Source organism: Trichechus manatus, unplaced genomic scaffold (assembly GCF_000243295.1).
Source record: "Trichechus manatus latirostris isolate Lorelei unplaced genomic scaffold, TriManLat1.0 scaffold00026, whole genome shotgun sequence".
NCBI lineage: Eukaryota > Metazoa > Chordata > Mammalia > Sirenia > Trichechidae > Trichechus > Trichechus manatus.
The window spans coordinates 14,260,746-14,279,197 of record NW_004443962.1 but is presented as its reverse complement, the minus strand read 5'-3'; the positions used below and the strand labels follow the sequence as shown (position 1 = coordinate 14,279,197).

The following is an 18,452-nucleotide window of genomic DNA, read 5'->3' as shown; positions in this document are numbered from 1 at the left end:
CCTCCCAGAAGCACGCCTGAAGACACCTCTTTTGTCTTGGTCTTAATGCTTTTAGAAGAATAATGAGTTTGAAAAAACAAAAACCAAACAACTCCTGCCCTCTCTGTAACAACCTACTCACCTACTAAACAAAGGGCAAATTATCATCGACCTCAGCAGAGAGGCATCGGGGTTGCGCTCATTACGAGTTACCTAGTGTGATAACAAGGAGCTCTGGGCAACCCTGTTCAGAGAGGCTGTCCTGAGACCTGCCTTCCTGGTCTGTGCTGCCCACACAAACCACAACCTCCTTCTTCCGTGATGAGCCTCCTACAGAGGTCACTGAACACAGGTTAAATAGCAGTCTGTCCTTCCCTAGCCCAATACCCCTCATGTATTTAAAAACAAAAGTTGTCTTTTAAAAAAATATTCTTCCAGGAAATAATGAACAGTAATTGCCATGGACCTGTAACTGATCCTAGAAAAGAGAAGACAGGCAAGAATCTGTCGATACAGCAATATTCCAAATATGAAATTCATGGTTCAGGAAGAGATAAATAAATAAATACGAAGGGACATCCCAAAGAAGTTTCCTTTGCTTTTCTCCATTTCTTACAGCATTTTTTTATGTAAAATGTTTTGATTCTTTGATACAAGAGCCAGCCTTGTGGGGACCAGTACTGACCATTTCTGCCATCACGCCCCCTGCGTGAGGAAATGGGAGACACAGAACATATTACAGGCTTGCTCGTGAGTTTTTCTAAAGATCCCTTTCTTTTTAAATAATTTCATTATTTAAACTTCATCTGGCACTTTTAGTCTCTTGGGAAAAAAAAAAAAGCTATCAAGTTAGGCAAGGATTAAAGAACAAGCCCATACGGACTGCAACTTGGGCTTGAAGTGCTATTCTGCATTTTCCTTAGCTTGGCACGTCTTTGAGGTCCAGCTTTTGAACAGAATCCCAGGAAATCTCTGGTGGGTAAAGAAGTCTTCATGGTGGAGCATTCTAGTCCCTTTTACAAACCTTAGTGGCCAGGTAACAACATTGCTTCTTCTGGTGCTTTTTACTAATAAAATGATAAGGAAAGTGTTTCTTTCCCAGTGCTCGCCCCACCCTACCACCCGTGTATGATGCACTCCATTATTCTTTTCTGAATACCATATCTCCTCTTGTCCTATACCAGGGACCCAGCCCGACTCTGGGCGGGCACCATAACGGGCACAGCACCAATTCGCTCCAGTGCTGCTTGGCTGATGGTGTAGGAGTGTGCATGCTGAGGCCGAGGCTTCCTGCTGACAGAGCCATTGTTCCTGGACACAACCTGTGGTGAGGACCCTGTGTTGGCTGTCACTACCAGAGTCTTATGTGGAGCCGGGACCAGATGGTTCCCATTAGCATAGATGGATGGTATATTGGCATTGCCTGAGTGGAGGGAGAAAGACTGGCGCAAGTCACTGAAGTGAGTGAATGGCTCCGTGTTTCTATGAACTTTTGCATTGTTGCTCCAATATCGACTGTTGTAGGTGTTGGAAGAGGTCAATGTGTTGTTTTCTGAGGAAGATATCTCTGTGTGAAATGCTTTGGCAGAAGAACACTTAGGTGGAAGATCATCCTCTCTGAGAAGAAATTAAAAAAAAAAAAAAAAGAAAAATTGTCATTAGGATTTATATGAGGTTTATCCCACCCTCCTGCCCAGCACTCCTTCTTCTCCTGCTAAGGTTAATACGCCTGTGAAACACAAATTCTTCTGGAGAAACCACTTTATTATGAAAGCAAACACAGTAGCCCTGGACGGCACTCACTCTCTGAGACAATGGTCAAGAAAATTTTTCCTCAACTTCTCAGTCTCCAAGAGTAGAAAAGGAATTATCAAATTTCTCACAGACAGCCTCTTCCAACGTAAGTAAAAAAATGAGTTTTTTCTTTCCTTTTTTGCTGTAAATAGGAAAACAGCCCATGAAGAAATCCACTGAGATAGCTGCTGTAAAATAGCTCATAAAACAAGCTATAGTTTGTGGGAAACAGTGACTTCTTCAAGAAATGATTTCAGTTGGCCTGATTTTACTGTCCTTTGGGGTTGAAGAAATTGCTGTAGTGGGCCACTGGGAGGTTTTCCGCAGTAATCTTATGTTAGGATAGAATCTACCCCTACCCACAGCCCAAACCCTTAAGAATAACAAGAGGCTAAGAGAAGTGATTCATTTACTTTAAGATTAAGACATTAACTAATTTATTTGACATTTATTTATTAAGTACCAGGCATCCTACTAGATGTTTCAAATATAGATAGAAGTGACAAACCCAAGAAGCTTACAGACAAACGGGGTGGTAGTAAATGCAAGAATATTTGCAAATCTGAAAGGCTGGGCAAGGGGGACAAAGCAACCTATGTGAGTTGTTGCCTAGACTAGTCCCGACTGGGATCGAGGCATTTAGTGAAGAGAGGAATGAAGGGGGAAGGAGTAGAGGCAAAGGGCAGAGGTGTGAGCAATGGCCCTGAGACACAGGAGAATGCTGAAGAGTGACTGGAACATAGTGAGCTAGGAAGTGCTGAGAGTAAAGACCAGGAAAGTAGATGCAGTCCTGAGGGCCATGTATGTCATGCTAAGGAGACTAGCATCATTAAAGTGCTTTAACCAAAGATATGACAGGAAAAAATCGAAGACTGCACCTGAAACCCCTCAATCTCCACAATACGCCAAGTCACTTTCCTCTAAAGATCATTTTGACACTGTACTCATAAGACTTGCATACCCCTGGCTGAACTGTCTTTCATGCCAACCCACACTGCTCCAGCCTATCTGTGAGCAGGTACTGCTGCCTTCCCCTGGTGTTCCTTCTTGTCTTATGTTCTCCTCTTTTCTCACTATCATGAAAAGACTACTTGGAGATGAATTTTTTCCCTAAAACCCAAGGTATTTTCCTCAGTTCAATGCATTTGAATGCAAAAAGGCTATAAGCATAGACTCTAGGTCCAGAGTGCTTGGGTTTTAATCTCACCTGTGCCAATCACCAGCTATATGACTTTGGATAAGTTACTTAACTTCTCCATGGCTCAGTTTCCTCATCTGTAAAACGGGCATAAAATAGTGCCTAGCTCATAGGGTCATTAGGAAGATTTAATATGAAAGAGCTTGTCCAAAAAATAAAACAAACATATAAAGATATGTATACATATATATATATGTGTAGATATATATACACCATAATAATGAGAGCAATCTAAAATCAGTCTAGCAAATGGCCAGTCTCTGGGAGACTGCAAACCTAATACTTAGAAAAACAAAGTGAAGACAAGATGTGAAGTAATTATCTCAAGAATTCAAATTTTTAGAAAGCTGTCACTAAGGGGGAAAATGTGGGTTGTGGCTTAAAGGATTAAGATCTATTAAATCTGAAGTGAGTTCAGTTTATTTGTACTTAAATGTTTCCATAAAAAGCTGTGGTTATTGAAAAAAATCTGCGTATGAATTTACCTTACACTCCACAGGCTTTTTACTATTGCAAGAGACCACAAGAAAAAGTGTGGTTTCAAAATGTTAAAATAATATCCAAGGATCTTAACACTCATGTTAAGAACACCATTTTCTCGATTTAGATTTAGACTGTGACAAATTTTCCCTTTAAGAAAACGAACACAAATGAGAAATTCATTCCTAACCCCATCTCATTCAAGAAGCACACTGGCAGAAGTGTGTCCTTCTTAACTGCCATTGCCCTGGAAGCTCCCTCTAACCTCGCACGGCTTTTCTTTCTTTCTTCACCGTAACCAGATCCACGCAACAGGAGACTGGTTTTCTAGTAGTATATACCCCAAATATCTAAAGATCATTAATATTATTTACAAAGATGTAGATTCTCTGTGAATCTAATAATAGGTTGATCTCAGTAGGGCCAAGAGTCTTAATGCCAACAAGAGGGTTACCATGTGGAAACAGCCACACTTCATTCATGTATGTCTAGTCATATAACACACACACACACACAGAGTTTTATTTTTCCATATGCATAACTTTTCTTCATAGTGACTGCTGCTACCACAATTCATCTTAGTTATCTGGGAGATGATAACACTCATATAAAAAAATCAAAACCCGTTGCCATCCAGTCGATTCCGACTCATAGCAACCCTATAGGACAGAGCAGAACTGCTCCACAGGGTTCCAAGGAGAACCTGGTGGATTCGAACTGCCAACCTTTTGGTTAGCAGCCATAGCTCTTAACCACTCTGCTACCAGGGTTTCCAACAATCATATAGTTACCATTTACTGACTGACTACTACATGCTAGGGCCTATGCCAAGCAAGCCTTTTACATAATCATCACATTTCATTTTTACATAAGTAACCAAGGCTTTGGAGCGGTGTGCTCACTGCCTCAGTGTCTCCTGGAAAGTGACACAGTCAGGATTTGGTCTGACTTTAAAACCCACACTGCTCCTGACACACCTTCCAACCTCCCAGCAGGCCCCATCGTACAGCCCTGAGAGAGAGCATATGCTGGGCTCAGGAATAACAACTCACTCCTATGCACACAAATCTGAAGCTACCTGATCTGTGAAAGTCAAGCTCAGGTGTGAGTGGCTGGAGAAAACGGTGCTGGGCATGTTGCTCCTGGACACGGAACCTCCCAAAGGCTGCCCAGTGACGGAGGAGCAACAAAGAGAACAGAGTAGATAACTGATATGCTCAGAATATCCAAAGGAAGAGTCGGGCCGAGGTGTGAGGTCCTCTGATACCTTAGTTACCGCACAGCTTCAGTATAAGCGCAAGATGCCAACACAGCTAAAACCTGATTGTTATACTTTGTTTCAAAAGCTGAGGCTAACTACAGAGTTCATCCTTTCTGGATACTGGCAGTCTACATGGAACAAACAAAAAATTCTGTGGGCTTCTGCTTTCTTTGAAACAAAGAAGATATGCTTCTTAAGAAAGAAGGCAGAGTTGGGCAGAGTAGGCTTGACCCTTCAAGTGCAAATCCCAGGATCTTTCTTGCACAGAGTGACACTGTGTAACTCTATGTGCCCTGAGAAAGAACGGTGAATGTCCAAAGTGACATTTCCCAGAGACAAAAGAAACTAACAGTGTTGGGGCAGTACTTGTGAAAGGAAAAGAGACATTCCTTTTTTTTTTACAATCACACCTGCACACTTGTCAGCGGGTATGCACACATGCGCTCACAGACACAAAATTCATCTCAGAAACCACCCTGTTAGTCGTGTCAGAGAGCCAGAAAAATAAGAAGTAAAATACGGGAGAGTTTTCAAAAGAACAACAGCCACACCTTGCTTTGTTAGATCAGAAAAAGCACGACACATGTTGAAGAAGGAAAGGCTGATGGCAAATACATCAAGTGATGGATCTAATCATTTAATTTTACTTTCATCAAAAAAGACTAGGGAGTTACTATCATTAGCAGGACGCACCTGAAACCCAGGACACGCTAACTAGCAACGTACATGATCTCAGTGACACCTTCCCAAGAATGGAGCTTGTCTCCTCAGTCAGCGAGAGTCTGTTCCTAACAGTGCGCTTCTTCTCTTCTCTTCCTTTGAATGCAGCTGGGCAGGTAGCTCCCACCTGTCAGACCTGGCATCTCTCTCTGTCCTCACTAAGCTCACTGATCACGGCAGCAGGCTCCCAGTCCATGTCCAGTATGCCTTCACCCAGCTTTTATCATGCTATGTGCTGACAGCTGCTAGACACTAACTCAGTTATAATGAAGCTGTGCTTGGACTCCCATTTGACTAATGATTCCTGTACACAGCACCCTTGTAAACTTCATCTGGGGGAATGATCAGGGCGTAGGATGAGGGTGACTGGAGGAGAGCTAAACTCAGATATTCCTGACTCTAGGGCCACAATACCATCAACCCTTGCAATAATTTCTAACACATACACACAAAGAAGTGATATTTTTATTTCTGACCTAGGGTCATAATCATATTTGAGACAAAACCCCCAAAATGATGTCTGGACCCTGGCCACTTCAATTATCTTGGCCATCACAGTCGTGAGATTAGCAAAAAAATCTTCACTGCCAAAATGAACAGAAATACAGACACTGGCTATGCAAGACAGTTATTTGACACACAAACCTTATTTCATTAGGAATTTCTTCTTCTTCTTCCTCTTTATTTTTACTTCTCCAGTAAAAGAATGCCCCAAAAATTAGTACAACGCAAAAAATGATAATAACTGCACCAGTGCCAATGGCTCCAGCTATTAGTCCAATGCTCCTGGGATGGGCTGCAAAACATATTTAACGTATATTTAAAGAACAAAAAAAGAAGAATAGCATATACCCATGCAACTGTGCTTGGACTAAACACAAGATTGTTTACTAAACATTCTTTTTAATATGTGCAAAATTGTCTAAAGTATTGCACCCATATAAAGTTAAACCTTAATTCATTTTCTATTTCCCCACTGGCTAGGACTAGCACATCATAGGCTCTCAAACATTTGTTGAGTGAATGAACAAACAACCCACACAGCACACAGAGCAGAGTGGGAATACGATGCTGCCTGTCTAATGGCCTGAGCTGCCTGTGAGCCCTGGCACTCAGTGTGCCACGTCATCATCACATCACAGCCAGATCACTCTCTTGCAAGTGAATCCCAACAGCTCAGAGTTCTCCGCTAAAGAGAATGCCTCTTTATGACCTGGGGACCTAACAACTGAGCAGATAAAAGGAATTAGGGAAAAACACAAGAAGGTCTTGTCATAGCCATAAGATCATTACAAATTTCTGTAATGTCTCTAAAAAAAAAAAAAAAACACTGCCGTTGAGTCAATTCCGACTCACAGTGATCCTACAGGACAGAGTAGAACTGTCCGTAGGGTTTCCAAGGCTGTACATCTTTACGGAAGCAGACTGCCACCTCTTTCTCCTGTGGAGCAGCTGGTGGGTTCAAACTGCTGACCTTTTGGTTGGCAGCCAAGCACTTTAACTTGCATCACTAGGGCTCTTCGTTATGTCTGTAACACCAAAAAAACCAAACCCGTTGCCATCGAATCGGTTCTGACTCATAGTGACCCTGCAGGACAGAGTAGAACTGCCCCATAGAGTTTCCAAGGAGCGGCTGTTGGATTCGAACTGCCGACCTTTCGGTTAGCAACCGAGCTCTTAACCACTGTGCCACCAGGGCTCCGTAATGTCTACAGTACTATATGTTACCTTATACAGTATATGCTAAATGATTCTAATATAATAAGTATATACTAATATAATATTCTAATGTAATAGCATATAGTAAATCTATTCTAATGATTCTAATGATCCTGAGGAGGAAGATATTTTGCCATAAAGAAAATATCCTATTGTTGAGGATGAGAAGCATACCAACACATTTTTATAGTACTTTCAATAATGACTAAAACCGAAAGAATTTCTGTTTAGTACTTTTCAGACAACCTGAAAACAATTTAGCAGAACCATTTCTTCCCTGGTGACGTCAGAATTCTATACACCTACGTGGAATAACCTGGAGATCCAGAAGGCAGGTGCTGGTCCCAATGGCGTTAGAGGCCACACACCGGTACAGACCTGAAGACAGAGTGCTGATGTTCCGGATGGTGACTGTCCCCTGGACCTGGTCTGTCACAAGAATAATAATCATGTGAGGATTCAGGAGAAAGGGTTAGAAAACCAAAGAAATTCGCAGAAGACTAAAAATAAACACTGAAGAGCTATCAATAATTTCTCTCTCTTTTGTTTATTGAGAAATTTTTGGTTCATGAATGTTGTAGGCTAAAATCATTACATCCCACTAAAGGTCTGGCACCATTCGGGACTATCCTAAATGAGGTCAACCTTACAACAACGTGCAGATTAACTTGTTAAGTCCGAAATGTTAGCAGTCTCCCCTATGGAAATGGTAGCTAATGCTTATCCTAGAGAACTGATGATAATTCACACCAAACCGTAATCCTGAGGTAAAGCAATAACATAAAGAACAAGTTAAACTCATTACAATGATGTTCACTTCACAGTTGATGGAACGAATACAAACTCCACACTCTAGGGTCCAGGATGTTACTCCCTTCCAACAACTATTCTAATTGTTCGTGCTAGCTCAAGACCTCCAAGAAGCAGACACCAAGACATGCACGAGGTTTACTGAAGGAAAACACCAGAAAAGGACAAGGAGAGGAGGCTGGAGAAGGCTGGGACAGCCTTCAGATGGTGATGCACGTCTGACCCCTGTGAAGGGCAGAGGGAAGGCAGGAGGACCAGGGAGAAAGATTATTAGACTGCAGCTGAGTTTTAAGGAAGTTTCAGCCAAGCTGATGAGGAGTTCTTGAGCCAAAGTCACCCATGAAAGGAGTCCCATGCCTGGTGAGAATCAGCCTGTATTAGCAGCCCCACTGTGTCCAGTTCCTGGCTGGGAGCAGCCCAGAGGAAGTGTAGCCTTGATGCAAATGCTGTGGTGGACCCAGAGGGGCGGCAGCTGGGGCTGTCAGTCCATTATACTCCCAGGAGAGGTGGGTAGGGCATTTTCAAGGCCACCACATCAGTGTTACCAAGAAAGGTTTCAATAGTTCACATTTTAGTAATTCATCAGAATTGACATAGCTTGATTATTTATTCCATGTAAATAAAATGTAAATGACTTACAGTAATAATATAAAGTTAATGGTTATCGCTATGTGCCAAGCATTAGCTAAGCATTTATATGTGTCATCTCAATCTTTACGACTCCATGAGGTAAATAATATTACTATTAATGCCACTGCACAGATAAGGAGCCTAAGGCTTTAGATGGGTAATAAGATTAGAGAGCCACTCATGAGGAACTGAATTGGATGGAGGCCTGTCTGACCTCAAAGCTCTACGCTTCAACGCCTCCCTTAGCCAGGACATAACACATGCAGCCATTTCAACCATTCAAAATAGCTGGCAATTTAGAAGTAAGTGGAAAAGCCTCCTAATCACACAAGTTAAAAAACAAAATTCTGACACAAAGCCCAAGTATTCCTGAGGCAAGACTTGGAGCTATTCCCTCCTCCTTTTCAACATGGAGCAGTCCCCGCGTGGTGCATATGGTTAATGCTGCTAATCAAAACACTGGAGGTTCGAGTCCACCCAGGGGCACCTTGGAAGAAAGGACTGGTGGTCTACTTCCAAAAAATCAGCCACTGAAAACCTTATGGAGCACAGTCTTACTCTGACACAAACAGGGTCACCGTGGGTCAGACTCCACAGCAACTGGTTTAGCATGGAACTGTGATTTAATTATCTGGTGTCTGCTGGGAACCTTCATTTCTGTCTACATCAAAGGCAGAAGCAGAGAAAAGGGGCAGCAAAAAGCAGATCAGACTATACAACATGCATGGATTTCTTCATTAATTCACTTAATAAACCCACTGCCGTTGAGTCAATTCTGACTCATAGTGACCCTATAGGACACAGCAGAATTGCCCCATAGGATTTCCAAGGAGTGGGTGGTGGATTTGAACTGTCGACCTTTTGGTTAGCAGCCTGAGTTCTTAACTACTGTGCCACCAGGGCTCCCAATTCACTTAATAAGTATGTATTTATTGAGCACCTTTCCGGGTGTTGGGTGATTTCTGAGGATGGTAATACAATGATAAACCAGGCGAACCCAGTCCCTTACCTTAATGAGACCAGTGGGTAGGCAATTACAGTAAACGTGATACGTGCCGGGACTGGAGAACACAGAGCACTAGGGAAGCACATACGAGGGGATCTAACAGAACACAGGAGTGCAGAAAATATGTGCCACCAGACTTGCCCAAGTATCTCAGAGAATTCACTGAAAGGCCCACACCCATCAACAGTCAGTCATCAGGGTTACCCCTCTGTCCTGTAACATAATATAATGGGTGGTGTTAACAAATGACTGAATCATCAAAGACACACCTGAATGAACTCCAATATACAGGGCAGGAGAGGAGAGTTTTGTTTTTAAAATGAGAGTACTTAAAGGATTAGGCAGATATTATGTGGATATCTTACTTACCCAGAACATAATACTTAATAAACTTACACACTTGAATTGTACTGTATACACTTAAGCCTACACACTTAGGGGTTTCTGGATTCTCACCTATGTACTATTTCCTTTCTTTAAAAATAGGGCTATCTTTTCTTTAGATTTTATTGTGTACCACATGCACTGTATGTAGTTTTAAATATCTCTCATTTAATCTTCATATAGCCTAGGGTTTATATTTCCTACTTTTTAAAGATGAGAAATCTCAGAGAAGCTATGCATTTGCCCGAGATCACACAGCACACACAGATAACAAAAAACCCAAACCCACTGTCTTAAGAGTCAATTTCGAGCTCATAATGATCATCCATACACTTGATTTTCCAGTAAGGGATTCAAAAACCGCACTATTCTATAGGGTCCATTTACAAGATATTTCTTAGCCATGAAATGCACCGATACTAGTAGTATTAAACTAAGCCACCTGCCTAGCTCTGTCTTCAACACGTCTTAATGTCACCATGCAAGAAAACCATCACGTTTGGGTGAGCAACCTTACAATTCCACACACTGCAGTTTTGTTTTGTCCCCAAGCCCTGAAATTCTAGGAATTTGATTAGCTCACACTGAAACAATATAATGACCTTGTTGGCATTTCCACAGACATAATTTGAGACATTTTTAACAGCTGACCTAAGCAGCATTCTGGCATGAGGAAAGAATTAAAGTTTAAAGATTATGTCTTTAAGAAGTTAATATTAAAAAGTGAAGTCCCTGCTCTTCCCTTCGTCTCTACAGACACAGACAAGAGCAGACTGCTGTAAGAAATTATTCTTAAATGAGGCTGACGTACCATACTAGAGCTAACTCAGAATGTAATCAGGGAATGAGACAGACACATTGATAAGAGAGGATTAAGCAGAGGCAAAACAGGGCTGTTGATGCAGACAAGGCAAAGCAGAGATGGGAGCATGGCTTCAGCAAACGCTAGACTGTTTCCAGCCAGAAAGCACATAGCCCTTCCTGAAACTAGTAGGGCTAATTCTTTAATCTGTCACTTCACTTGGTCTGCTCTGGCACAAAAGTAACTTGTTGAAATGAATTTAGAGAATAAACGTTCTTTTGATCTTTGTTTTAAAGAGAAAGTTCAACGGTATGGAACTGCATAGCATGGAAAGCACCGACAAAATCAAATCCCACTCTGCTGTAGTTCCCAGCAACGCTGCATCCCACACAAGCTGCGCACCAGGACTAAAGCGCCCGAGAGAGAAACACATCTAAGTGTACGTTTCCAGTTCAATCCTGTCTCCTGAGTTCCAGACCCACGTCTCCAACTGCCTAGTTGATGGTGCAGAGGTTAAGAGCTTGCATTCTGGACTCAGCCTGGGTTTGAATCCAGTTCTACCACTTACTAGCTATGAGGTCTTGAGAGTGTTACTTCCTCTTCCTCTATGTTTAACTTTCCTCATCTATAATATGGAGCTACCGAAGTGCCTATATACCATAGGGTTGTTATAAGGACTGAGATAATGCATGCAACGAGATTAGCATAGTGCCTGGTAGTGCTTCCTTGTGGGAATTCCTTCCTCGCATTTCTTGGGAAAGTTATGTATTTTTCTGAATCCTGAGAAAAATCAGTCAGGAAATTTAGAAAACAGTAACAAATATCGTGAGTCCTAATGTCTCCAAATTCCCAACAGATATTAATCTTCAGGATTTGAAGACGAGAAAGGGGAATTCTTGAAATAGAAATTATTCTGTATTTCTCCTAATATGATTTATGTATTTTTAGATAATAATGAGGTCATAACAATAAACAGTGAATCATTTCTCATATAATAGTTTTAGAAGTATTCTATAAAGAAAAATATAATAATAAATGCATGGTTTATTAGTCAAACTGATATAATAAGATTATGTATTTCAATAATATGTAAAAGCGATCTCAGCCTAATCAAGACATCTGATAAAACAGTAAAACGGAACATTAAAACAAAATAAATGCCAAAAAAAATCAATTTAAAAATTAAAAGATAATACCACAAACATTTACTATTTAAAAGCTGTCATTCTTAAGGTGAAATTTTCAAACACTATAAAGCATTACGTGCACTGTCCAACAGTCTTGATCTCTGTTTCATGCCAAACAGTCTAGAAAAGCTTATTGTATTTTTGTTCTAAGGTTCACTGAATTAAGAGTATCTTCAAAAGCACCCTCAAGAAGGATGTTAGGGTACATGTTGCTTCATATTAGTTCATTTCCTTTATTCAAAGATGAAAATATTTTGTCTTGCTTTGGTTTTGCCACTGAAATCTATATTGTTTTTTGCCAATTCAGACTTTAAATCCATTTCCCATTTTATGTCAGTGTATTCTACAGCAGCATTCTCTTCTTCTCTTTTTATTTCTGCTTTTAAAGTATTTAAAAAAGAACTGTAGCCAACAGCAAATATTCAAACACTGGAAAACACCAATGAACTTTATTGGGAAATGTTTAAATAATGTACTGTTTGGATCTCCTGGTATGAACAACATTCCACAGAATCACACATCAAAACTTGTATTGCTTCCAAAACTTATTTCTTGGAATACCACTCACAGCATTTGTTTAAAATACGCTCTGTGTATTAACCTATTAATAGTCATTTGCAAGAATGACTCACCATTAGCAACAGACAGGTCCACGAACACACACTTAAACACTTAGAATACGGCAGCAGTTGATTAAATCGTGACCTCTTCTCTCCTACATGCTTTTGTCCAGGTTCCCAGAAATGTCAACATTTCTGGCTCTTGCTTGACATCAGTATCTCTATGCTGATTATTAAGGTTTAATTCTCACAGGACAATGGCAGTTGGTGCTCAAGAAATGTTAGCTATTATCATTATTTAAATCCCCATTTAGAGATCCCAGGGGACCACTAAATCACCTTTGCCAAGCAATCCTCTAAGTCCCTCTCTCAGACAATGCAGTTACTATTCATATGTGGCTCAAGACAGAAATTGGCGTTAACTTTGACTTTTCTGTCTTTGTGAGTCCCAACATCCAACCAAATTCCAAGTGTTGTTGATTTTTGCCTGGCATCTCTCTTGAATCCCAGCCTTCCCCCTGTCCCTTTTCCATCTCAATCACCAGGGCCTTACTTCAGGCCCTCTTCCTTTCTTCATGAAACTATTATCAAACCCTCCTATACATGAGCTGGTTGCCAATCTTTCACATGACTGCTATAGCTATTTTTCTTAAGTGCACATATGGCTATCTTCCCTTGCTTTACAAATTGCAGTGAATACTCACAGTCTCAAAGATAACATACAAACTCCTTGGTATGTTGTATAACACCTTTGGCAATCTGGACGAGAACCTGACAATCTCCTCTCCTGCCAAACTCCCGTGAACCTTTTATGTCGGCTTCATAGGTCTTCTCACGTAAAAATGTCAAACTTTTATACTTGCGAGATTCTATATGCATGGTTCCCTCTAATACTTTCACCTGGTAAACTACCACATATCCGTCAATTTGTAGTACTGTGGTGGCTTGTGTGTTACTGTGATTGTGGAAGCTATGACACCATTATTTCAAATGCAAGCAGGGTCACCCATAGTGGACAGGCTTCAGAAGAGCTTCCAGACTAAGACAGACTAGGGAGAAGAACCTGGTGGTCTGCGTCTGAAAAAACCAGCCAGTAAAAACCTTATGAATGAACCCCTCAGGTTGGAAAGAACTCAAAATATGACTAGGGAAGAGCTGCCTCCTCAAAGTAGAGTTGGCCTTAGTGACATGGGTGGAGTAACACTTTCGGGACCTTCATTTGCTGATGTGGCATGATTCAAAATCAGAAGAAAGAGCTGCAAACATCCATTAATAACTGGAGCCTGGAACGTACAAAGTATGAATCTAGAAGAATTGGAGGGAAGTCATCAAAAATGAAATGGAACACATAAATATGGATATCCTAGGCATTAGTGAGCTGAAATGGACTGGTACTGACCATTTTGCTGGGAATGTGGTGTCGCATTCATTGTCAAAAAGAACATTTTGAGATCTATCCTGAAGTACGACACTGTCAGTGATAGGGCAATATCCATACCCTTACAAGGAAGACCAGTTAATACGACTATTATTCGAATTTCCAGACCAACCACTAATGACAAAGATGAGGAAATTGAAGATTTTTACCAACTTCTGCAGTTTGCAATTGATCAAACATGCAATCAAGATGCACTGACAATTACTGGAGATAGGAATTCAAAAGTTGGAAACAGAAGAAGGATCTACAGTTGGAAAATATGGCCATGGTGATAGAAACGACTCCTGAGATTGCATGATAGAATTTTTGAAGACCAAAGACTTATTCACTGGAAATATCTTTTTTCAACAACATAAATGGCAACTATACACATGCACCTTACCGAATGGAAAAGAGAGGAATCAAACAAACTAATCTGTGGAAAGAGACAATAGAAAAGCCCAATATCAACAGTGAGAACAAGGCCAGGGGCCGACTGTGGAACACAGCACCAACTGCTCTTACGCATATTTAAGTTGAAGCTGAAGAAAACTAAAACAAGTCCATGAGAACCAAAATATGACCTTGAGTATATCCCACCTGAATTTAGAGACCATCTAAAGAACAGATTTGACACAGTGAACACTAATGACCGAAGACCAGATGAGTTGTGAGATGACATCAAGAAAATCATACATGAAGAAAGCAAAAAAAGACTAAAATAGATGTCAGAAGAGACTCTGAAACTTGCTCTTGAATGTAGAGTAGCTAAAGCAAGTGGAATAAATGATGAAATAAAAGAGCTGAACAGAAGATTTCAAAGGGCAGCTTGAGAAGACAAAGAATTACAATGAAATGTACAGTGACCTGGAGTTAGAAAACCAAAAGGGAAGAACATGCTCAGCATTTTTCAAGCTGAAAGAACTAAAGAAAAAAATCAAGCCTCCAGTTGCAGTTTTGAAGGATACTATGTGCAAAATATTGAACAACACAGGAAGCATCAAAAGAAGGCGGGAGAAATACACAGAGTCACTGTACCAAAAAAGAACTCGTTGACATTCAATCACATCAGGAGGTAGCATATGATCAAGAACCGATGGTAGAGAAGGAAGAAGTCCTTGGCATTGGCAAGAAAACCAGGCTCTAGGAGTTGACAGAATACTAATTGAGATGTTTCAACAAACAGATGCAACACCTCAAGTGCTCACGTGTGTCTGCCAAGAAATTTGGAAGACAGCTACCTGGCCAACCAACTGGAAGAGATCCATATTTGTGCCCATTCCAAAGAAAGGTGTTCCAACCGAATGCGGAAATTATCAAACAACGTCATTAGTATCACAGGCAAGTAAAATTTTGCTGAAGATCATTCAAACACGATTGCAGACATACATCAACAGGGAGCTGCCAGAAATTCAACCTGTGATGTGTAGAAAGCACAATCTTGCTTGCTGAAAGTGAAGACTTGAAGTACTAACTGATGAAGATCAAAGACTACAGCTTTCAGTATGGATTACACTTCAACATAAAGAAAACAAAAATCCTCACAATCTGACCAATAAGCAACATCATGATAAATGGAGAAAAGACTGAAGTTGTCAAGGATTTTTTTTTACTTGGGTCCACAATCAACACCCAAAGAAGCAGCAGTCAAGAAATCAAAGGACCCACTGCACTGGGCAAAACTGCTGCAAAAGACCTCTTTAAAGTCTTGAAAAGCAAAGATGTCACTTTGAGCAGTAAGGTGCGCCTGACCCAAGCCATGGTATTTTTAATTGCCTCATACGCATGGGAAAACTGGACAATGAATAAGGATGACCGAAGAAGAACTGATGCCTTTGAATTATGGTGTTGGCAAAGAATACTGTATATACCATGGACTTCCAGAAGAATGAACAAGTCTGTCTTGGAAGAAGCACAGCCAGAGTGCTCCTTGGAAGTGAGGATGGCAAGACTTTGTCTCACGCACTTTGGACATGTTATCAGGAGGGAGAAGCCCCTGGAGAAGGACATCATGCTTGGTAGCGGGTCAGTGAAAAAGAGAAAGACCCTCAATGAGATGGACTGACCCAGTGGCTGCAACAATGGGCTCAAACATAGCAACAACTGTGAGGATGGCACAGGACCGGGCAGTGTTTTGTTATATGTTGTGAATGGGGTTGTATGAGTTGGAACTGACTTGACTGCACCTAACAACGACGACGACCACAAACCTGGTAAAACTTCTATTAATCCTTTAAGATCCTTTCCTGCTCGGTAATCTTTCCCTATAGTGCTCTTCCCCTACTCCTAGGGCAGAATTAGTACTTCTATCTTTTAAATCACTGTGTATCTTTTTTATGAGGAGCCCTGGTTGCACAGTAGTTGGAGTACTCAGATGCTAAACAAAAGGTCAGTGGGTCAAACTCACCAGCCGCTCCATGGGAGAAAGATGTGGCTGTCTGCTTCCGTAAAGATTTACTGCTCTGGAAACCCTGTGGGGCAGTTTTACTCTGTCCTATAGGGTAGCTATGAGTTGGAGTCGACTTGACGGCAGTGGGTTTGGTTTGTTTTAAATCTTTCTATAGCATTAAACATGTAGCACTATAACTGTTTGTATCTATCGCCTCCATTAGATAGTGAGCTCTAGAATGGAGCTATGTCCCTCTGTATTTCCTTACCTTCCCCCACACCCTACCCTGCAGTAGTGGCATAGAGTAAGGGTTGTGCCGGCACATGTGTGTGTGCCTACACACAAACATACACATGTATAAAGAATGAACAAATGTATAAACAAATAAATACAGTTGTGATAATCACTGGCACTTGATTGTTTTTGTAAAGGAGGAGGAGCCCTGAACTTCCCATGTGACTTGCTTCTTTTCTTCCCTTTATGTCAGAGGGCAAAAAGGAACAGGAAAATACATCAGCCAGAATAACCTCTTGATGAAGAGGAGAAATATGTGCCTAATTTTATGTAGCAACTAAGTGGATGAAAACATTACTGCTCCTCATGAGAAGCTTATGGCAACATTATCACTGAGAAGGGAAACAGAAGTGGCAATTCAAGGAGGAGAATCAAGATTCCTGAGGCTTCCAAGCATGGCAGAATAATGGGAGTTGGGAGATCCAGGTTCTTTCTATCAGGAGATGCTGGGCAAACACTCTCAGTCTTCTCCTTTGTAACATGATGGTGTTGGACTACAGTGGTGTTTAAGATACACTTCTGCTCCAGCTACAATCCCCACACAAAGTTGTGCACAGAGTTCGAGTTAAGCATCTCCCTTTACTTTACTAAATTGTGAAAGGATGAGGACAACACAGGATTTGTCCGGAACTATGAGGAACACTGTATAATTTAGTTTTATAAACTGTTAAACATTAATAATGAAAATAAATGTAATGATATAATTTATAGTCACCAAGGTAAAACAATACTTAAGAAATTAATTCCCTTTATTTGTACTAATTTTAAGAAAAAAACAAATTTTAAGGTTCTCTGTGGTTCTTCAAAGTACGTTTTTAAGTTAGAAAGGATTTTGTTTTAATTATAGTACTCAGCTTTTCTTGCAGGGCTCAAATTTTACTGGGCAACAAAGAAAAAAAAAAATCCATTGTAAGGAGCAACTGTACTTACTTTGATCCTTGGTTGCCAAGAGGCTGCATGATTTGGAGAGTGGGTGTCATCTCAGAAAGGAATAAACCTCCATGACCTAATATTTATCCTTCTTGATGTGTTAATGTGTTATCTAAGTGATTTTCAGCACTGGCTGCACGTTAGAAACACTTTTTTGAAAAAAACACTAATTCTGGACTCTTTCTCAGGCCAATTAAATTAAAATGTCTAGAGGAGGCACCTGAAAATGGACATTTTCAAAGGTCCTCCAGGTGATTTTGATGCACAATGAGGGTTAAGGACTGCAGAGTTAGAATATAAAATATGTTACTGCAGGTTTTGCTCTCTGGCAAGGTCTACATACACACACACACACAGACAACTATTTCAAAAATAGACTCATTTATAATGGGTTAAAAAAATCTAGACCAACTACTAAAAAATAAATATAAAAAACCTCTTACCATTTATAGAAGCTACAAAACAGTCTCTGAAACACATTAGATTAAAAATTAAATCAAAGTTACAATTTCAAAGCAATTTAAATATCCAACAATAGGAGTCTAAACAAACTATAATATATTCTTACAATGGCGCTATAGAATCAATTTTTATGATGTAGGAAATGTTCTCTAATAAGTTAAAGGAATCAGGTTACAAAACAGTAATGAAATGTGGACCATTAAAAGAAAAAAAATGTATATTGATACACAAACAAAAGACTGGAGACAACACAGCAAAAATGTTGGTATTATCTATCTTGTGATGGGTAGCCTTGTAAAAGTGTAAAATCCCTGTTTTCTATTACCAAGAAGCAACCCATAGGACATTACTCACTGCATTTCTTAATCTATATTCTGATTAAGATAACTTTTCTCATCCAACTTTAATTCTGCAGCATTTCAGTTTTTAT

At 40.4% G+C, this 18,452-nt stretch overlaps 1 protein-coding gene across 4 annotated transcripts in view; it reads right to left on the bottom strand.

The window, feature by feature from the left end:
* Positions 1–776: 776 nt before the first annotated feature.
* Positions 777–18,452, bottom strand: part of IGSF11 (immunoglobulin superfamily member 11) — a 35,391-nt gene continuing 17,715 nt past the window's right edge. The window contains exons 4-6 of one of the 4 annotated variants that reach the window (XM_012554773.1): positions 7,458–7,580; positions 6,078–6,228; positions 777–1,596 (exon numbers count right to left, since the gene is read on the bottom strand). In XM_012554773.1, the coding sequence (XP_012410227.1) occupies positions 1,155–1,596; positions 6,078–6,228; positions 7,458–7,580 (716 nt within the window). In that variant the 3' untranslated portion in view covers positions 777–1,154. The remainder of the gene's footprint in view (positions 1,597–6,077; positions 6,229–7,457; positions 7,581–18,452) is intronic. The other 3 variants (XM_023728703.1, XM_023728704.1, XM_023728705.1) reach the window with 3 other exon arrangements.